General features: G+C 41.5%; 1 protein-coding gene and 3 long non-coding RNA genes across 4 annotated transcripts in view; 3 read left to right on the top strand and 1 right to left on the bottom strand.

Moving 5' to 3' along the window:
• The window catches only part of LOC121596202 (uncharacterized Golgi apparatus membrane protein-like protein CG5021), a 67,142-nt gene extending 64,682 nt beyond the window's left edge, over positions 1 to 2,460 (top strand). The window contains exon 4 of the mRNA XM_041920952.1: positions 1,960 to 2,460. Within this exon, the coding sequence (XP_041776886.1) occupies positions 1,960 to 2,025 (66 nt within the window). The 3' untranslated portion in view covers positions 2,026 to 2,460. The remainder of the gene's footprint in view (positions 1 to 1,959) is intronic.
• Positions 2,461 to 12,947: 10,487 nt separating this feature from the next.
• LOC121599126 lies at positions 12,948 to 13,394 on the top strand. Its single transcript, XR_006005640.1, has 3 exons — positions 12,948 to 13,134; positions 13,229 to 13,294; positions 13,365 to 13,394. It is a non-coding gene; the product is annotated as an uncharacterized LOC121599126 (long non-coding RNA).
• A 981-nt stretch (positions 13,395 to 14,375) lies between these two features.
• On the bottom strand, positions 14,376 to 14,879 carry LOC121599144. Its single transcript, XR_006005643.1, has 3 exons — positions 14,693 to 14,879; positions 14,533 to 14,598; positions 14,376 to 14,462 (listed from the first exon to the last, which is right to left on the bottom strand). It is a non-coding gene; the product is annotated as an uncharacterized LOC121599144 (long non-coding RNA).
• Positions 14,880 to 19,909: 5,030 nt separating this feature from the next.
• LOC121595346 lies at positions 19,910 to 20,661 on the top strand. The gene is made up of 3 exons (XR_006005156.1): positions 19,910 to 19,947; positions 20,057 to 20,147; positions 20,213 to 20,661. It is a non-coding gene; the product is annotated as an uncharacterized LOC121595346 (long non-coding RNA).
• The last annotated feature ends 2,324 nt before the right edge of the window (positions 20,662 to 22,985 follow it).

Genomic DNA, 22,985 nt, shown 5'->3' with positions numbered 1-22,985 from the left:
CGTTAAAGCCCTTTCCCTGCCCCATTTCCCTGCAAAATGCGTTTCCGGATTTCGCTGCTGATGTTGTTGTCTGAAATACAGACCGTCCTAAGATAGCAGAACTTCTTTAAACCTCGAGATTGTCGCCGTCAACTAATACACTGCTTGTCAGATGGTCTGAGTCTCCTCCAAGCAGGTACTTCGTCTTCGTTGCATTGATTCTCAATCCAATTGTTGCTGCTTCGCGTTTGAGTCGGGAGTACGCCTCACACATCTTTCCTGTTGGCCTGCCCATGAAGTCGATGTCACCAGCGAAGCCAGTAGAGGATCGTGACAAGATTATCATTGCCTAGACAAGAATATCATCATGACACCTTCCAGGGTGATGAATATGAAGAGCAGACAGGAGAGTCCGTCACATTGTCTCAGAGCCCTGTGAGATTTGGATATCGATATGGAGTAATGGTGTAATAGGGGTAATTCATTTGGCGGTTTTAGAGAGATATCTAACGTTAGTTTTGCTTTTTGACATAAAATTTCCTTTGACAAATTTAAAAACCGTTTCTTTTTCAAAATGATATCTTATGTCATGGGATATTTCGGAGCTAGAAAACTTAATTTCATACGGTAAAGGCTCTTAATATTAATACAACTATTTTTTTTAACAATAAGATGTTGTTCAAAATAGTAATAGAAATTACAGATAATAGATCATAACAGATAAATGTTTTCAATTCTGGTTCCATATATATCTTCAAAAATAGCATCCTAATAATAACATTTTACTAGAGCTGATCGTAAAAGATTGTCTAAAACATTAATATTTTAATTTGATCATTCATATGATTATTGATGTACCAAATACAGTCAGAATTCAATTGTTGAACATTCGATAGTTGACTAGCACTTGAATTAAAAAGCACGAGTTTGTATGGTTTTTAAAACCTTCACAAAAATATCATGATCTGTTGAAAAAATATTCAGATTTTGATTTGGATTTGTATTGTATAGAAAACCTTGCCAACTTAAAGCACATATTCAAAAAAAGGCATGGAATCGAAGTTCAAGCAAAGAGTACAGACTGTACATATTTTGTAATTCAGTGTGATCGAACCACACGCAGGTTTTTTTGTAGAACACCCATTGTCAACGTATAAACGGCTTTTTGTACCATTGATCGGCAACCGGTATTGAAACCAATTTGTTTTTTTTCTTTTATTCGATGTTGGGCTGATGTTAATAGAGTCATGTTTTTATCAAAGAAAATGAACGTATGTAATGCAGTCGAACGACAAAGCCAAAATTTACCTGAGTAAATTGTGTTTTATTAATTGTATTTCATATATTATAATACATTAAAAGGCTATCGTCCCCTGGACTGTTGGCTGTATTGGAACACTACGGCTTTTCTTAGTACAATGAAATAATGTAAGATACCGTATGTTCCATCAGGTCAAGGCATATTCAGCAACCAAGTTTTGTGCTGTGCAGTCGGACATTCAAGAAGGTGACTATTGATCTCTTAAAATGCCGGCGAATTATAATTTAGTTAGTGTTTGATTTAATTGAAGGCCTAAAAATTGTACCGTGTATTTGGGACAAAAATAATCCATGCTTCAGCAATGCTCATTTTCGTGACAGAGTTTATAAAAAATTGCAGCACGTTATGCAGCAGCACATTCCGGATACTACAATTCCAATGTTCAAAAGAAAATTGCCCATTTGAAAAATTCATTCAGTGCCGCACATGCTAGAGTGCAAAAAAACATAGAGGAGTGGAGCTGGAACCAAAAATGGGCATCAGCCACGATGGTGGTATTCTGAGCAGATGATGTTTTTAAAATCCAGTCATAGTGCTATTCATCATTCTTCTATGAGCAGCGATGACAAAGATACTTAAGAGGTATTCAAAATATATTATTTTCAATAATTTAGAACACATCAATAAATATTCAACATTTTGTTAAAACTTTTTTGCAGATTCAGGACAACGATGAGATAGAAAATATCGCAACACGGATCATGATAACGCAGTTGTGGCGATAAACAAACGAGAAACATCTAAACAAAGTAATGGAGCTTGTGTTTCAAACATTGGAGAAACCTTCAGAAAATACTGAATACGGATGCTATGGTATGTGGAATTAATAAAATGATCATTTTGTTCAATAAAGTAAATCTTTTTTTTTTATAAATTCAAATTCTCTTAATTCATCAAAAGTTTCTACTTTTAACATGTTTTAATCAGATTGAATTAATTTACTTAAAACGCGAAGGTGGATTAAGTAAGATGAATAAGTAAGAAAAAAAAGGAACTCACTAGTGTTGGATAAAGTAGCACAATTCAGTGTGCTGTGCGCACACGCACTTTGTCCTAAGTGTGCTGTGCGCACTGTGCACACAGTGCGCACTTTGAACCACTGCGGAAGTGCTAGCACAGTGCTAGCACTTACGCACAGTGCGCTCTTTGAGCACAGTGCGGCTGTGCTAGCACTTTCGCACAGTGCGCTCTCTCAGCACAGTGCGGCTGTGCTAGCACAGTGCCTGCACTTTCGCACAGTGCGCTCTCTGAGCACAGTGCTAGCACTTTTCGCACAATGCGCACACTTCGCACAGTGCGCACTCTTCGCACAGTGCGCTCTCTCAGCACAGTGCGCTCTCTCAGCACAATGCGCTCTCTCAGCACAGTGCGCTCACTCAGCACAGTGCGCTCTCTCAGCACAGTGCGTTGTCCTAGCACAGTGCGTTCTTTCAGTAAGTCTGCATGCAGTGTGTGCCTTGCCTTGCAGTGTATTCAGAGAGCGTACTGTGTGAAAAGTGCGCACTGTGCGAAAAGTGTGCTAAGAGAGCGCACTGTGCAAAGTGTGCGCATTGTGCGAAAAGTGCTAGCACAATGCGCAATTCAAGCACTGTGCTGTGCTGTGCGCACAGTATGATGTGCTGTGCGCACAGTAGCACTTTACCCAACACTAGAACTCACTAAAAGTAAGTGTTAGATGTAATCAGTGAGTAGTGCACCGACTGCTATAGACGCACATCGATCATCCTCGCTGGATGCTACGGCAGGAAGATCGATAGGACAGGTGTACGCGTCAGACCGATAACGAGAAGAATTTATGTGTGCGTTAGACGTAGATATAGATAAAAAAGCGAAGCACGCGGTTCAGGCAAAGAGCAATTGTGAATTTTAAAGATAAAATAAAAGTGAACTAAATTGAAATATTATCAAACAGTAAGAAAAAGAAACAAAACAGCAACACTCCAGTTCAGTAATTAAGAGAAATATGTTCCTCGAACTGTCTCATCCTGCCAATCAACTCAGCAACTATTCAACGCAGGAAACACAAGAAATACACTTTTTAAATAAAGCTGGTTTATTTAACGAAACAGCGATACTTTCCCATTGATTGGTATTACGCGAGTGAGCGCTCATCAATGTTTTTATCCGTTGCGAAGCAACAAGCCGCTAGCGCAACTGAGATTGCCCGCTCATCAAAAACAAGGTGGTATTTTCATTCATCCCAAGGTGCATTAAAGAGATTAGGTGGTGGAATCTAGAATCAAAGTGAATGTAGTCCAGGAGGTCTCATAGCATCCTTTTTATGATCAAATTTGAACGTCTTTTTGGACAGTGCGGTTGAAAACTTTTGCTCAAACAGGCGCTGGTAGCTTGCCGAATACACAAAATATTCTTAAAATCTTTATTCAGAAGTAGAAGCGATAAAAGTCAGTCTTTTAAATACATACACCTTGGGATAAGCCCACCTGTGTATTATACCCCCTTAGGTAGCTGCTCAAAAACTGCTATACAATGCAAACAGCTGGCAGACTGAAATTTCAGCCTACGAACTTAAAACGGAAAGAGCCCCAATATTTTCTATGTTTCTTAACATAATAGGACAGTGCAATATTTGAACCCTTGAAGCTAGTATCTCAAATACGTTTTCAACAATTCGACGAGCTCGAGCTGGGCGATAGATGAATTTTTTTCTTTGGAAATTAAACTGTCGCTTATTAAAAGGTTTATTTTTTTACGTAATCGGAAAAGCTTCGTCACCTACAAAAACGTACAGTAACGGCGTTGTACTATCGTCCAGTTTTTCATAAGGAGGAAGATTCAGCTTCCCGTCTATAAGTTTTTTTGTAATAAGATGTGGCGTGTATGCATGCTCCATTTAAATAGCTCCCTAATCCCCCTACATCACGTCGCTGATTTGCCGTTACCAGAGGGAGCAGAAAAAACATCGCCGCGCGAATTGAAAAACGGCCATCGCGCGAGCGCCATGAGATGAAGTCAGAAAGCATAGGAAAGCGTACGTGAAATTTTTAAATTATCTGCCGCGAAAATTTACTTTGCTACGTTGTACGATTTTGAGCAATAAAGTAGTGCAGTAGACGACGAGTTAAAAAATCACGTTTTACGTTTCAGTAGAAGAAAGAACTTTGCCTATAGAACAAGATGATATCTTAAAAAATAGTCGAAATAAAGTAAAATACTACATACATTGATAAAGTTTTTTAAAACTTTTATTATTGCGTCTCCAAAATGGACGATGGTTGGGAAATATTGGTCGGAAATTTTAATTCGCTGTCTGTCCCTTCACTGATTACGAATCGTAATGTAGCACTCAATATTTCATGCGCTTTTATAGCTGGGCGCAATTGTGTATATTCCTTTGAAATTATTGACGTGATACGCTCTAGCAGCCTAAGGCCCGTGGCAACGCTTCAACGGATGCGATTTTATCGCACGTGCGAATCGCATGCCGTGTTAACGCTCTTCCGATTCGCATTGCGATTTTTTTAGTGTGTTTGACATTTGAAGATAAACAAAACGACAACAACATAAAGCAGCCTATGAATAAAGCCTAACACGCTAAAGTTAACTTTTAGTTTAAATAAATTTGCTCTTAGTTATTGATAGTTACTGCTAGTGGAAAAAGGGTAAGATTATGTGGCCTGTGGCTAATACTGATTTCGTTGATGGATTGCATAGTTGTGGTTTATTTCAGTTGAGTGGTATTGCAAATCAATCTGGGCGTCAATTGGATCTGGTCTTCGTAAACCTAGCCGCAACCAATATTTTGTGCGACTCAATCACACCTCTGTACTCTGTGAATGCTACTTCGGCTCTAGTGAACTCCCTCCCATACGTAACACACTGTAGTATTCCACTTCTCAGTGAGGACTTTCATCATCCTTCATTATATATGGTGATTTATTATCCCGCACAATTATCCCACACCACCAACAGTCACACTCGCAGTACAGTCATTAGAAATTTCTTCAAAAGGAATGTTAAACATATGAATTCTCTTATTGTGTCGTTTGACCGCAATTTTGACTGCTCCAACTTTGCCACTATCGACGAAGCCACCGATTTCTTGACGTTTTTATGCGCTCAGCGATTAATTCCTGCGTTCCTGTTGCTCAACGAAAGTCTGGCCCCGATTGGTCTAATGCATCTTTAAGACGGTTGAAAAAAATAAAATCTAAAGCGTACGCGGATTACAGTAGAACGAGATCATCGCTGCATAGGAGAATTTTTATCAATTGTCGTTGACAAAATCGTGTGCTCTACCGCTCCTTCATTCGCCGTACTGAAAGGCAATTGTTTTCTAAGCCGATACGGTTCTGGAGCTTCTGGAACAAACGGCGCAATATAAGTAGTATCCCTCCGTCAATGAGCTACAATGGCCAAACTAGTATCGATACATCCGATATTTGCAACACTTTCGCCAATCGTTTCGCTAATGCATTCACCCTTCCTGTTCACAACCCTAACACTCTAGCAGAGGCCACTTGCAACACTCCATCGGATGCTATCGATTTTATTTTACCCACAATTGACGAAGCACTAGTTGCGCGCACACTCAGCGATATAAAACCATCTACATCATCTGGACCTCACAATATTCCCGCATACATTTTGAAGCACTGTCGTCAATCACTCGCACCCATTCTTGCCAAAATATTTAATGATTCCCTTATGCGTGGCACGTATCCTGCGTCCTGTAAACACGCGCGAATGGTTCCTATCCATAAGAAGGGCAGTCGACTTCATGCTAGTAATTATCGTGGCATTGTTTCCCTATGCGCTTGTGCAAAGGAGTTTGAGCTCATTCTATACAATCCGCTACTCACAGCAGTTCAAAACTATATGAGCCCTAGTCAGCATGGATTTCTCCAAAGGATATCTTTCACCACAAATCTTGCTGAATTTGTTGGTTTCTGCTTCGACAACATGGATCGTGGTACTCAAGTTGATGCAGTATATATCGACTTCTGGGCTGCGTTTGATAGTATCTCTCATGATATTCTACTCTCGAAGCTAATAAAACTCGGTTTCCTGGACTGGCACATCACCTGGCTGCGTTCATACTTAACTGGTCGTTCGTACTACATAAGCATAGGATCTCATCGCTCTCACTCCTTCACCAGCTCCTCCGGAGTGCCTCAAGGGAGTAACTTGGGACCGCTACTCTTCCTCATCTATGTAAATGATCTATCTTTCGTTTTACCGCCAGGCCAATGTATGCCGAAGACGTAAAAATATTCGCTCCAGTTAGAAACGACAGTGACTGTGTACGCCTTCAAATGATCCTTGAGAATCTCGACAGCTGATGCAGCAGAAACGCGCTCCAAGTGTGTGCTGATAAATGCCAGTGTATATCATTCAGCAGAGCCCGTTACCCTATCTCGTTTACATACACTATGCTCAACACGGCTTTGGCTCGCACGACATGTATCCGTGATCTGGGGGTGCTACTCGATCAGAAGATGTCATTTCGCCCACACATTGATAGCGTTGTTGCGAAGGGAAATCAGCTACTCGGTCTAATTACGCGGACCTGTAGCGAGTTTACCGATCCCATATGCGTCAAATCGATCTTCTGTGCCATCGTAAGGTCGTGCCTGGAGTACTGCTACCCGATCTGGTGCCCGCTTGGCGTTGGTGACATCAATCGCCTCGAAGCCATTCAACGGAGACTCACCAGGTACGCAGTTCGACTCCTTCCATGGCAATCCCACCATGCTCGGCCCTCCTACCATCAGTGGTGTCTGCTTCTCGGACTTGAAACATTCTGCTCTCGACGTAAAAACGCCCAATGCCTTTTCATATTCCGGCTCCTTAACGGAGAGATCGATTCCCCGGCATTACTAGCCAGCATCAATTTGTTCGCTTCCTGTCGGATTCTTAGATCCAATTTCCATCTCCGTGTACCGTGTACCCGCAACAACCATAGCCAGGGACATCCCATTATACGTATGTCTCTCGAGTTCAATGAAGTGTTAGATTTGTTCGATTTTAGTATGTCTACATCTACGTTCAAGGAGAAATTGTGTCTACGTCACATTTATTGTTAGCTTATAGCTAGAGGTCTTTTTATATGTTATAAATGATCATTGTTATATATATATCTTAATTTAATTATAAGGTTGCCGATTAGACATGATGGTCCGTCGGTTGTGTAGGAAATAAATAAATAAATAAATCATTGTTTGAGTTCATTCGTTCAAATCGGCGCAATATCCCTCCTCCTAAACCACTGCCTGGTACTACCCAAAGAATGCCTCACATGTTTATAGGCGATCAGGGTTATCCACTAAAACCTTTCTTACTGCGGTCTTTTCCGGATAGTGAAGATCCGGCAAAAAATTACTTAAACCATCTGCTGAGTATGGCAATACGCTGCGTTGAATGCACCTTTGGTTTGTTGGTGGCAAAATGGCGTTTCCTCAAGCAAGAACTCCAGATAACTCCAGAACACGTCTCAATAATCGTCAAAACAGCATGCCTGTTGCATAACATGTGCATAGATTTTAGAGAAAGCATGGAATTTATGAATAACACTAACCCACAATCCAACGCCAACAGGAACAAGGCAAACAACAATCCATGTCAAGAGGCTACAGATATTTGAAATGTCGTCAAAAATTATTTTTTTGATCGAATTTATCAATAATGTTCGATGAAGTACATATTCGCTGAAGTAAAAACATACGTTGCCAAGGATTATCATGATAAAAAAGACAATGGCTGGTATTATTGAATCCGTTCGTAGCGGCGGTGTACGTCCTTACACTCATTTTCCTAACGTATTAGATGGTTGCTACAGTTATATACCGCGGCGTTGTAGGACCGGGCTAAAGAAATATGTTCCAAGAATTTCATGAGAACGCCGTACGTTCCCGCTAGGAACGGATTCAATGATACCAGCCAATACCAACCGTTTTTAGTCAGGGTGCTCATTGCCAATTTAATATTCGAAAAATGTTAAGGAAATAAAATGAAAGATCATATATTTAGACAATTCATAACAAGTTCTTTTTATTCATATCACAAATTCAATTTCAGTCACAATAATTAAATTATTGTAACTAGTACAGTAACACTAATATAACAACTAACAACTGTAATAACAACTGTCCACATGTTTATAACAATCGTCTCTTTGAATTGATAACACAGACTAACACGCTCAGCATGGTACTGTGTTGTCTATTCATCGAGACGATTGGTATCAACATGTAGACTGTTGTGTTCTCACTCAAGCTATTTTTTTTAATTTTCTCCGTTTGTTTTTTTTACTTCGCTTTGATTTTATTACTTGGTAAGCGAATTCCAAGATCTCCTCACTTGCTTCCAACTGATCATTTAGATCTGGCAATGCATCAAGGAGTGTAACAACACTCATCATTACGTGGTACTTGGAGCATTTGTTGTTTTTGTTGTTTTTTTTTTTTGTTTTAAAAGTTCGTTGCGCTCCTTCTCCACATTAATAATGTCCTGCAGCACTCGATCATCCTGTTTCCGCTTTTTGTTGTTTTCTGTTGCTCTCTGTTTATTTGTTACCGGGTCCAAATGATCTAGAAGATCATCGCTCTCTTTCAAATATTCGATACTTTCATCTGTTTGTATGAGGATGAGAAAGAGAAATAGAATATCATAAAATAGAATAAAATAGAGGAAACAGATACTACCTTGCCAAGATGACTCGAGATTCCCAACTCTGGGTCGGGACGCAAGCATGTCTTTGAGGAAACTCATCTGTTCGTAAAACTTCCATCGGACATGCTTGTATCCCAACCCAGATGGCTGATTTATTTCAGCTACTTTGCGGGCGAATGTGTCCCGCAAGTTTCGCCATTTATTTTTGGCAACAATACAGGGTTTACCAGCATAATAAACAACTGTCCACTTGTTTATAACAATAGTCGTTTTGAATAGACACCGCTGTCTACCACTTGCTCACACGTCAGATGGTGTAAGCTACTCTGTCCAATTCAATAACACAATTTTCGCCTTCCCCTGTGGACCCTTGAATAACAAGTTTTGTTTAGTTTAGCAAACCATTCGTAGTACAAAAAAAAGAGATTATAAGAGTCCATCCCTCTATATTCTTATATGAGCTTTATCGAAAGTAATGTGTCTTTCCGTTTCGCAGAAACCAGAAACTTTTTGGACATACCGGTAAAAACATGTACTAACGGAAAAAAGTAGGACTGTGCTCTTACAATATTGTTCTTTGGATAAGATGCTTTGTTCGATTCTCGTCTTAGTCAACGAAATCGTAAACTGAGAAAATAAAAAAATAAAGGAAATCATTCTGATAATATGTTTCAAACCTTTCTTCACCATCCTTGCGACATCTCACTACAATAACAGAGTCTAATGCCAAGAGGTAACTTCGCTTTTGTCCGGCTTCTTTCCGCAACTTTCTTTCGAATATGCTCTTTTTTCGGATGTGTGTTTACAGACTCATTGCAGTTTCTTTTTATTTCTTAGGCTTGTATTTATGTGTTTAAAAAAATATTCCGAAGGACCGTTCCTTTCGGCCGTATTGCTTATTAATATAAAATATTGAAAAAAAAGTTAAAATATTCAAAACCTTACAGATAAGTATGGATACAACAGCTGACTTTTTTAGCTTATTTAATGCAGTACCCCATGTTTTTTTTTTATATTAAACCGATTTAAACAATATTTGACCGATTTCTTACATTTACCTTATACGATAGTATTAATATATAAAGTAATCGTAAGAGCTTCTCTGGGAAACCAATATCAAGATCGATTAAGTATAGGATAGGACAGTGCACTATATTGAAACTGTTTAAATAAAACAAATTTTTTGACAGATTTCCATCAAAATTAACCAGTATCGAAAGTTTTTTTTTAAGAATTTGATGTTTTAAATAGACTAAAACACGAAGATTGTGTGTTATCAGGATAGCTTCATGACTGCATATGATTTAAAAGCACTATAATGTTCGCTTTTTGTTGGATGATGCGCGCATTGGCTATTATTATTGAATACATTCATGGCTACGGCGTTTGGCAACACTCTTATCTATCTTTTTGAGTTTTGCACGTACTAAATGATTGTTATACTTATTTATTGACGCATTGTAGGAACAAGTACATATAATGTAAGCAGTAACCTAATGAGCGTTGTAGGTTCCTGCCAAGAATTTATGCAATATTCCATTTGACATTAAAAACATACATGAACACATAAATGCAATTGAAATCAAACGTTCAATTCATAATTTACAGTTAGAATTCAATAAATGAACGGTTCTTGTTGGCAAGCTTTTAGTTGGCTGACAGTTCAATTAAAAAGCATGCGTTTGTATGGAAAAACGGACTTTTGAAAAATACTCAAAAAAAAAATTGAGAAAAATCTCTTTCTCTCTCGAGGGCGAACGAGGAGAGTGCAGCCATGTCTGCGAGGAAGCGTGAAGGAGAGCTGCTGGAAGCTACACCCCTGAATTGGAAGAAGAAGGGTGCGGTGATTATTACGCCGGCTTTTGCCGACGACGGAACTGTTAATACAGCAATGGATGATGTTGATGCGCCAAATACTGCGGGAGAACAAATCACTCGCAAAGAGAAAATCCCACCCATTGTGGTGTCTGGATTAAATGAAGAAAATTATACTTCTCTTTGTTCGGCTACACAGAAGGGAACATCCTTCAGCTTCACGACAGGAAACACCTGCCGCATTAAATGTGCCACTAGAGCCGATCATCAGGCGATCAAATTGGAGCTGTCCAAATTTCAACGGGAATATTATTCTCATGACTTTAAGGCAGACAAACCCTATCAAGTTGTGCTGAAAGGACTTGATTGAAGGAAGATTTGGTTCTTAGGACCATGTTTCCGAAATGCTACGGAACCTAGAACTATTGCCATCGCAAGTAAGTGAGCTGAAAGTGGATGAAAGTCGTGGCTTATCATCCAAACTATTTGTTGTTTCCTTCCCAAAAGGCGCTACATCTCTTGAGGAGCTACAAAAAATCTCCCACTTAAACTACACAAATGTAAAATGGGAGCGATTCCAGCCCAAAAAATCTGAGTTGATGCAATGCCTAAATTGCCTGCACTTCGGACATGCCTTAAACATTACGCCATGGCGCCACGTTGTGCGAAATGCGCTGGAAACCACCGGACCCGTCAGTGTGATCAGTGGCGGATCTAACGGTAGGTGGACTAGGCGCTCGTCTGGGGCCCCGCCGATTGAGGGGCCCTGTAGAGCACCATTCTATAGTATGCCGTATGGACAGAGTACTAGCGACAAGGGCCGCCGGAAGGATGGCTGTTGGGGCCCCGAGGCTGGCGAATCATTTGCACACCCCCCCCCCCCCACCCCCACGCCAGCAAAAAATTTAGAACCTGTGACTGATGATCGAAGGGGACTCCGACGGCATTTCAATTACTGTTCAATATCCCAACAGCAAGTTTAGTGCCGCTACACCCCCCCCCTTCCCCCTGCCCCAACAACATTTACCATTTACAGGAGGCCTCAACTCGTCTTTCCGCCTAGGGCCCCCGATACCCTTAATCCGCCACTGAGTGTGATAAAGAACTGGGTGGTGAAAAAACATGTGCAAACTGTCAGGGAAACCACAGTCCTTATAATAGAAATTGGTCAACCAGAATACTTTATCTGCAAAAACGCAACTTGACGGCGCCAATACCAAAGCGCCGTATTCCTGCGCCAATTCCAACCAGATCGTCATGGGAACAACCGTTAAACTGGGTTGGACAAAACCACCGTCCTACAGGCCAGCATTTTTGCTCCTGTCCTGGTTGTCCGAACCGGCAGCAACAGGTCAATCGGCCCCAGACACATCTGCAGCCGCAGCAAAAATTCCAGCAGCAGCAGCAACGGCCGCAGCAGCAGCAGCAACGGCCGCAGCAGCAGCAGCAACGGCCGCAGCAGCAGCAGCAGCTACAGCCGCATCAGCAGCAACAACGGCCGCAGCAGCAGCAGCAGCTACAGCCGCAGCAGCAGCAGCAGCTACAGCCGCAGCAGCAGCAGCAGCAACGGCCGCAGCAGCAGCAACATCAGCTGCAACCGCCCCAGCATCCACAACCCAACCGGCATTATCGCGCGATTTTTATGTGTATCTATCATTTTTCTCATTCTAATATTCAGCAAATTTTTCGTTCTGCCTCGCTCTTTTGGGTGTTGGTCTGGTTTTGCTCGCAACTTGGCTGTGTCACACCAAACATCCTAATGTTTCATATGGCTCTTCTCTTTCCATCGTTAGAGAGAAACTCTTGCATCTCGCTTTTCTGGGACTTGTCCAATTTCGCTTGCTACACCAATCGTTCACGCAAGCGTTCTCCTCTCGCCCGCTCTTTGTATCATTGTACAGGTACTCCCCAATATACGCTATTAATGCGGACCGGAGGCAATAGCATATCTCGAATATTAGCGAAAGTCGAATTTCGAGGTTTTCAGTCAAATTATAGCTAATTTTCGTATAATTTTGCATGAAGTGTTAGGTTTTAGCCACTAAATTAGTTATTTGATCTAATTTATACAGAATTTTTCAATTTTATACCTTTTGAAATGGTTTTAATATTCAACCAAAACGGAATTTATTTTGCATTTGACATTCGATTTCTAAATTAGTACAATTTGTTCAAAGAACTGTCAAATTTAGAAAAAAAGCGTATAGCGAAATCGTGTATATCGAGTATGGCGTATATCGGGGAATACCTGTATAGTCACACGAGAAAGGCGCTGCTTCGCGTTCACATGAAAATGTGGTAGTGTGAAATCAAGTTTGCAAGCAGTAGGACACGTCGGTGTGTGTCCGTTTTTTTCTCTCGTGAAACCAGTACGGAAAAACTATTTGGTAAGTACAATTTTTAATAAAAGGTTATATCAATTGATATCAAACTGAATTGTATTGATAATTGTGATATAAAATCAATTTCGTTTTTTTGAAGAAATCGTAACACACGCACGAACGGAAGTGAGCACGGACCACGACAGAAGCAATATTCAATTGGTTGGTAAGTATTGTGCTTGACGTTAAATTGAACAGCTGTTGGAAAAATAGTTAATATTTCCTTCTATCCCTAGGAGTGCCGAAAACAGAAGAGGAGATGAAAGAAGGCAGGAACGATCCGATCCTCCAACGTGCTAGCGCCTGGTAGAGGAGAAGCGGCAGGAAGGTAGAGACGAACATCCAGCTCGCTAGTGCAGCACGTGGGAGCAGCAAGAGGGAGGCAAGCAGGACGCGTACACACCATTCAACGAAGGCAAAGCTGTAGGAAAGGAAGAACGAGGAGAGAATGCAGGCAAGACGGGTACGTGTGTATCCCGCACCGGTTTTCGGCAGTATGAATTGTGTAAGTATTGAAAAGTGTATGTGCGAGTAAAGAGATAAAAATAAAGAGCGAATGTGTGGAATGGAAAATGAGAGAGAGTCTGAATTTGTTTTGGGAGAAAGGAAAGAATAATGAAATTATACAATAATGTAGCATACAGAAACTACATGTATGATACACGCTGTCGCACGGTTGCAGGGACGTGCTGTTTAGTGCTGCTAATGAGCACGATTTGAGAACGTTTTGAGCCCGTTTTTTCTCATACAAAATTTTAAAATGTCGCGCGATAATGTCGGTTGGGAAGCCCAACCGACATTATCGCGCGACATTTTGAAATTTTGTATGAGAAAAAACGGGCTCAAACGTTCTCAAATCGTGCTCATTAGCAGCACTAAAGAGCACGTCCCTGCAACGGTGCGACAGCGTGTATCATGCATATAGTTTCTGTATACTACATTATTGTTCAATTTCTTTCATTCTCTCCATTCTCCCTACAAAGACTCTTACTCTCATTTGTCCATTCTGCACAAGCTTACGCTCTTTATTGTACCTTCTTACTCGCACATACATATTTACATACTCACACAATTCACACTGCCTAAAACCGGTGTGGGATACACACGCACCCGTCTTGCCTGCCTTCTCTCCTCGTTCTTCCTTTCCAGCTTTGCCTTCGTCTAATGGTGTGTACGCGTCCTGCTTGCCTCCCTCTTGCTGCTCCCACGTGCTGCACTAGCGAGCTGGATGTTCGTCTCTACCTTCTTGCCGCTTCTCCTCTACCCGGCGCTAGCACGTTGGAGGATCGGATCGTTCCTGCCTTCTTTCATCTCCTCTTCTGTTTTCGGCACTCCTAGGGATAGAAGGAAATATTAACTATTTTTCCAACAGCTGTTCAATTTAACGTCAAGCACAATACTTACCAACCAATTGAATATTGCTTCTGTCGTGGTCCGTGCTCACTTCCGTTCGTGCGTGTGTTACGATTTCTTCAAAAAAACGAAATTGATTTTATATCACAATTATCAATACAATTCAGTTTGATATCAATTGATATAACCTTTTATTAAAAATTGTACTTACCAAATAGTTTTTCCGTACTGGTTTCACGAGAGAAAAAAACGGACACACACCGACGTGTCCTACTGCTTGCAAACTTGATTTCACACTACCACATTTTCATGTGAACGCGAAGCAGCGCCTTTCTCGTGTGACTATACAGGTATTCCCCGATATACGCCATACTCGATATACACGATTTCGCTATACGCTTTTTTTCTAAATTTGACAGTTCTTTGAACAAATTGTACTAATTTTAGAAATCGAATGTCAAATGCAAAATAAATTCTGTTTTGGTTGAATATTAAAAACCATTTCAAAAGGTATAAAATTGAAAAATTCTGTATAAATTAGATCAAATAACTAATTTAGTGGCTAAAACCTAACACTTCATGCAAAATTATACGAAAATTAGCTATAATTTGACTGAAAACCTCGAAATTCGACTTTCGCTAATATTCGAGATATGCTATTGCCTCCGGTCCGCATTGATAGCGTATATTGGGGAGTACCTGTACAACGATACAAAGAGCGGGCGAGAGGAGAACGCTTGCGTGAACGATTGGTGTAGCAAGCGAAATTGGACAAGTCCCAGAAAAGCGAGACGCAAGAGTTTCTCTCTAACGATGGAAAGAGAAGAGCCATATGAAACATTAGACAAAACAAGACCAACACCCTGAAGAGCGAGGCAGAACGAAAAATTTGCTGAATGTTAAAATGAGAAAAATGATAGATACACATAAAAATCGCGCGATAATGCCGGTTAAGAGGTCAACGAAACCAGCGGCAACAGCGACAACATCAACATCATACGCAGCAGCATCAACAACAACCGCTCTCAGAGGTTGTGACGATGGAAACGACATAGCATGGTGAGCTGCTTCAACATCGTGACATTGGACAACAGTCCATCATCTCCACCAGTGGGCCTCATCCAGCTCCACGAAAGATCCACCGTCAACCAGCACAGGACAAACTGAATGATCTTCGATCTCGACTTGATGCTGAGGGCGAAGAAGAAGTAAAATCGCAGTTCAGCGATATTGTCTGCCTGTGGGTGGAATTTAAGCGCATCTCGAAGATGTGCCCACCAGATCAAATTCTTATGAAGAGTGTCGAATTAATCACGAGCCATCTTTAAGATGATCAAGTGCGCAACATGGAATGCTTGCTCTGTCGTACCTAAACAATTGGAGCTAATAGATTTCTTCCGAAATGAGGTTATCGACTTGCTTGCGCTGACAGAAACGCATCTGAAACCATAAAAATCCTTCTTTCTGTCGGAGCATACAGTATTACGCCTTGACCGCTTGGATCAGACTAAAGGAGGAGTGTTGATTGCTATCCATAGATCTTCAGCATTCAAAACACTCTCCCTACCTGACACACATCTTATTGAGGCAGTAGGGATTCAAGTGCCATCAGCCGAGGGCAACATTGATTTCATCTCAGTCTGCTGCCCGAAGCAGGCGTCACGCTGATGGCTCAACACAAATGCTGCAACATGATCTCCGTATCCTCACACGTAGATCAGCTAGATTCATCATAGCTGTAGATTTGAACGCGCGTCATCAGGAATGGGGCAACGTTCGCGCCAACAAAAATGGGCGGCTATTCTGGGAGGACTTACAGGTGGGGTCCTACACCGTGGCTTTTCCATTTCATCCGACGTACCACACAGGTAACTCCAGTTCTACGATAGATAAATTTTTAACAAATATATCCAACCGCATTGATGTTCCGACCACTATCACGGGACTTTCATCTGATCACCTACCGGTGACAATGGGCATCAGTGCTTCGGGGTCACAAATCAGACGACAACAGCAAAATTAACGGGAAGCGGACTGGCTTCGTTTTGAACACCACATGGTGGAGTACATCGATGCCTCCCCCTCTCCCGTTACCATTGAGGATATCGATGCAGCAATCCCCAGTATCGTTGATTATATGAGGGAGGCCGAAATACGCTCAGTCCCCTTGGTACACATCCGAGATAAAGTTCTAGAACTGGATGCGGTGACAAAGCGTTTTATAAGCGTTAAAAACTCTTTCAGGCGAAGGTTTCAAAGGACAGGAGGTAGGGCTTTCTACTCTGCATTCCGACAAGCAGCTAAACTGGTTGAGGCCAGAAAATTTGAAGTTAGGAACAACCAGTTTGCGAACAGGGTACGTACCTTCCCAAAATGCTCGAGGCCCTTCTGGCATATGACAAAGGTTTTGAAAGATAAAAGGAAGCCCATCCCCATTCTTAAAAACACCTCTACTTCTGCTTTCATTCCTAGTGAAAAAGCTGAAACTTTGGCTTCCCATTTCGCGTAGCCTACAGGCTTAGTGATCCACTCATAAGCCCGTTTGAGGATGCTGTTCATTCTAGCATCAGGGAGTTAAGTTCTGTACCTGTGGATACCACAGAGATTGACCGTGTCACCTGCGGGGAAGTTCTTAAAATCATTAAATACAGTGTTAGCTACAAGGCTCCGGGACAGGCTGGCATATTCAATGTTATGCTCAAACACATTAGTTACAGCACTGCTATCTTGCTAACTAGGGTGTTTTACAGGTGCCTTGAATTGGGATATTTTCCAAAAGTGTAGAAATTTGCTAAAGTAGTGCCAGTGCTGAAACCTGGAAAGGACCCATGCTCGGGATCGAGTCATCTTCCTATTTCTTTATTGAGTTCCATTTACAAAGTATTCGAAAGGATAATTCACACGAGGTTGGAGACCCACGTGTCTGTTAACAACATCCTACCTGACGTACAGTTTGGGTTCAGGAGGCAGCGGTCGGCAACCATGCAGTTACAGCGAGTGATGCAGATTGTTAGCAATGCCAAAACAAGTGGGAAATTCACAGGCATAGCCCTTCTAGACGTGGAGAAGGGGTTCGATAGCGTCTGGCATAACGGTCTCATTTACAAACTCAGACTGCAGGGTTTTCCTTCCTACTTGTTTCATTTGGTCCAAAACTACTTCAGTGGACGAACATTGGCTGTTTACGTGAATTCGGATAAATCCGATTCATATTCAACCTGTGCGGGTGTACCATAGGGGAGTGTTATCGGTCCTCTGTTGTAAAATTGCTACACGGCCGATGTTCCTTCACTGAGGTCAGGCACGGATCTGGCCTTGTACGCGGATGACATTGCCATCTTGTGCTCAAGCAGGACCTTACGACACGTTGGTACCGGACTTCAGAGAGCCCTTGACACGTTTATCAAGTATCTGAACGACTGGAAAATCAACATAAACTTCAACAAAACTCAAACCCTAGTAGTCCCATACAGAACGGGCACCAGAACTTCCACAATAGAGCGTAAGGCTGGAAATATTAAAATGGGTGCCACTAACATTCCAAGGACAAGCACCGCACGAAACCTAGGTGTTGTTTTTGATCAGCGGCTCTGCTTGAAACATCAAGTCCAAAACATTAAAGTAAAGGCAACCTGGATGTTAAAGAGTCTATACCCTCTCATCAAGCGCAAATCAAGTTTGTCACTGGAAAACAAAATGATTATTTACAGTCAGATTGTTTTGCCATCGATAACCTATGGATGTACCGTTTGGCATAAATGTTCAGATTCAACTCTAAAATCGTTACAATCAATTCAAAACAGGTTTTTCAAATTAATAATGAACTTGCCAAATCGGTACTCCACCACAGATCTGCATGCACAAACTGGTTTTCCCATGTTAATGGAAAAGATCTAGGATATCCTAGTTCGACTTCGACAGACCTGTACAAATTCGGATTCGGAAAGTATGAGGAACTTATTTTCGTACGCTAGTTCGCTATTAAGGTGAAAGCTGTATCTACACGATGACGCTTGAACGTGCTATGAATCCTTCGTTTTGTGGAGGATTAGACAAAATGCGCATGGTGTGTTTTGTCGGGTCTCCTGCAGGATGGGATGTGTATGCATGCGAACGCGCTTTTGTGTCGATACAACGTAAAATTAGGCATAAGTTAGGTTAAGTTAGGGTAGTTAGTACAGTAAGCTTTTGTAAATATTCTTCTCCTATCAATTTCATTCATTTTGGGTTATATCCTCACAGTAGCTAAAAGCTTCACTTACATAGCCACTCTGTGCTGTCATCAAGGAAGACATTTATTTTCTTCCCTTTCAAACAAAAGAAAAGCTTGAACTGTAAGTTCAATCCCCTAGTGTAAACACCAATAGGCAGGAAACCTAGTTAAGATTTCGTCAACTCAATTGAATCAATCGATGTACTTTAGTGTATGAATAAACACAATCAGTTTTTACTCTTTAAAAAAATGCAAACGCTCTGGGCTTCCGGATCTCTGGTATTCCGCATCTTTGGTATGCATCGTGTATGCATCGTGGAAGAGATTTATGAACCATGAGGTTACGACAGAGCTGCACCACGTTCCGAGCATCCCGAGGGCGACGAAGGCTTGCACATGTTATGGGGATACCGGACTCGTACCCCACCAAGAAAAGGTACGACAGCGACCCGTTGTTTGGCACGAGAAGCGGAGGAGCACAGTGAAATCGATAGCTGGATCAGGTGAAATCGGGTGCCTACATCGATGAAGTAGCAGCCAGGGACCGAGCATCCTGGTCTAATATTCCCGCTTGGCAAAGAGTAACTCATTTTGATGCCTCTCGCTACCCCTGGCCTTAGTTTTAAAGAAATCATGCGACACACTCGCACTCCACTACCCCATCCCATGGAAAAACGCTCCCACCATCGAGGTGTTGACCAAAATTTCGCTGTGTGCATGAGAAACACACTCGCACTCCTCCAGCCCTCCATAGCCGATCGCTCCTACCGTTGCGAAGATGGGAGAATTTTTGCTCTGAGCGTGAGACCCTGAAGCGCAAGAGATGACACTATGTGTAAAGACAATCATAATTCGATATGGTCAAAATGCGTCGATTGTCGTTTCATTTATCTGGTAATGATGTTTTCACTTCATCATAATTTTAAACGTTCACAACTAGGCTGATAACAATATTTTAAATGTAAATCAGAATAAAATCAATTCATTTGAAGTAAAATAAATTCCATTATACTTTATTTTGACCAATGATCAACACTTGTACATAGTGCCATTTACTTTGTGTTCTTCACTCTCGCGCTGTGTTGTGATCGTTCGAAACTCATTGCCAGAACGAATGCAAATTTCATTTTGGAAGGATCGGTGCCGGAAGATGCAGCGAAATTTATGAAATGATAATAGAAAAGTGGTTAAGTTAATCGTGAAAGATGTCAACGCAGGCGTAAATGCAGTTTGTTTTGTTACATGATCTGCGGGTAAGTGCATGCATAAGAAGAAGAATCTTCCAAATGATGTTGTGTTTGAGTACGATTGTTACTGCTTTCAATGTTTGTTTAATCTTCTATTATTTTCCATCACACGTAGCTATTTCATCACCATAGCTCCTGATAACAGATCAAAGCAGATGGATCGGACATACAGAGTCGCCGTTTAATTTAAAATATCTTCGTGACCGGTAAGTTTTAAATAGTACTAGTTTTGTTCACCATTCTAATGCTCAATATATCTTTCATTCCTCAGGCAAACGCATCAAACAGCAAGTGTTTCTCTTCCAACAGCACGCACCATCGGTGGATCAAGCAGCTAACGATTTGATCGCCAGTACGCGCCGTCAAGAATTGATATTTGGCAAACAGTACTGTGAATAAAATACTGCACACTTACTGTAGGAATTTCCTGGAATTTTTTGGTTGGCCTACGCTCGCGGGAATGGTGGGTCCGTTGATGAGAAGGAAAGAAAGGGTGGGAGCGAGGATTAACCAAAAACGCGGCATTGAGAATGAGGGGAGGTGCGCTCAGCACTCACGCTGGGTCACTCAGGATGCTTGAAATAAAATGTTAACAAGCATCGATTTTTTTATACGACGACGTGCTCTATCATAACCAGACCAATTAGGAAAGACAGAGCCTCCAGTGTTCAATTTCTTCAACAAGAAAATGAATATGTCCTTGCGTTGTGTCCCTCTGGCAAATAGCTATGAACTAAAAAAAAAAATAATACTTACCGGTTGTGTGGAGCTGCTGGGCTATGGAGTCCCACGCATTTTTTTTAAGGGTGTTGTTTTTGTACTCCGGATCCCGGAGGTCCCATAAATAGCGGTGCTCTTGCACCAACAAAATCAAATTTTCTTCGTCCACACGACATGGCTGAAAAAATATCACTTATTATTTGGTTTTCGATACAAACAAAGTTCCAAACAAACACTTCGAGAAAAAAACATGAATTTTGGGTTTATACTGTTAAATTCAGTTTGACAGATAAAATCGGATGCGACGATCCGACGGAATCAAAACTTTTTGATTCCGTCGTACGACAAAATCGCACGTCCGACGTTATCTGTCAAATCCCATATAAATCTCTTCCGATAAAATCGCATCGGAAAATCGGATCGCTGCCACGGGCCTAAGATATGACTGTGGAAAAAGCGACTTAATCGACTTTAATGTGAAAAGAAAACGACTTAGAAGGCTTCAACTCGGCTTCTTTAATGGAAGTACTCAAAATTAAATGAACTGAAAAAACTGCGTTGATCTCGCTTTATTTGCCTTAATCCGGCTTAGTTTTTTCTTTATTTCAGTAAAGGGTACTGATCGTGCGATTAAAAAAAAATCCGTGTCTCTCCTTCGCTTATTTTGTCGCTACTGCCTTCGCGTTTTTTTATTCGTGTCGTGGCGGCCCTCTAGCGTTCGGTTCTGTGGTCCGTCGCAGGCGGCCATCTAGCGCTTGGTTCCATCCGTCTTGTCGGACGGCTTGTGATGGTTGTCTGGCTGTCAAGGCTGTTTTGACAACAATGACCCTTCATTCATTCGCACGTAATTGAGCCAATCCGTCGGCGCCAAGCGCAACTCTTCCATTAAAGATATATGTGGAAGAGCATTACGCTTCGCATACATTGCCTTCATCCACTTACGTCACACAGAAGAACTCCAACAGCAAGCAATGTATATCTATTCATGGCGAATGATGAAATGTGAATTAAGTAGCGCTTTCTTTCTGTTTTTTTTTTTCGGTTTTCTATGGCAGCTTAATTCTTTTCGGTGACAGCCACATTGCTCAAGACCAATTCTCTTTTTCTACCGAGGTAAAATCTGTCAAGAACGATTTGACCTAAAATATCCTACAAAAACCACCAAATGTAATATATTATGGAAATATTTCCCATGCCTGTGATATTCTGGGACAGGTGGCAAATTTGTGTTGCAGTGTTTCTTGCGCTGTATAGAAGCTGTAGGCATCAAAGGCACGTCCCATCCTATGGTGCAGCTGTCTCAGTCAGCTGGTGCAGCTTAATTTCGTTATGTGCTTATAGATAGAGCACAGTTTTCTGGTGAGATGACAGTCTCTGGTTACCAATTGCCACATCCAGACCCTACACCAGTTTGCCGAAGGAACCTGCAAGACAGTCTTAGTCTCGGGTAACCTCTCAACCATGACAAGCTTTAGTCTGAAAAGAAAGACTGGGTGTTAATGGCATATATCCTAGTTGCCGAATAACTAACTGCAAGCAAGGATAAGTTGATGAAACTCCACCTATGTTTGGAGGGTTACCGACGTATGGTATTTTTTTGTTGTCACTTTCGTTGTCAGACTTGTTTTCTGTTACGCTCCAGCTTGTTAGCTATTTTTTTATTGTGTCAACCAGATTTCTGTCCATCTTAAATACTCGGTCTGTGCCATTAACTTTTTTACTGTTTGGACATACGTTTCAAGTTTCATCACGTTCCTGTTTGCTCCGGTATTTTTTACAAATTGATCGTATTTTGGTTCATCATCTGAGTGGCTCCATCGCCATTTAATTGATGTCATTGATCCGTGGAGATAGATGAGCATATTTACGGATTACTGAGCATATTCACTCATGGACCACCGTTTCTCTCTCATTTTGCGCACCATATACCTCACTTCTCACTACTCACTTTACTATGGACACCAGTTGCCAGATCTGCGCTTCGGTTGTTTACAAGGATCCGATCGCTTGTAGTGGAAATTACCCTGTTTCCATCTGAAATGCTATATTTCACGCGGAATGCATCAAACTTGCTGGTACTTGCGTCAAGGAGCTTGCACGTAATCGTGGTCACAGTTGGACATGCGAGAAATGTCGAGAATCGAAGGTTGATTGTGTTAGTACCTTGTCAAGTATGTGAGTACACTGAAAGATGAGCTGAGAAGGAAATATCACACGGAGCTGAAATTTGTTTGACGAGGGTAGGTTTAGCCTTAAAGCAAGAGTGACAACTGTGGTAGACCGATTTGCACAAATGCGACCTCCTATGAGCCAAAATCGTTGGC

The sequence above is a fragment of the Anopheles merus genome, chromosome X (assembly GCF_017562075.2).
Source record: "Anopheles merus strain MAF chromosome X, AmerM5.1, whole genome shotgun sequence".
NCBI classification, from domain to species: Eukaryota; Metazoa; Arthropoda; class Insecta; order Diptera; family Culicidae; genus Anopheles; species Anopheles merus.
This window is presented reverse-complemented; position numbering and strand designations above follow the sequence as displayed.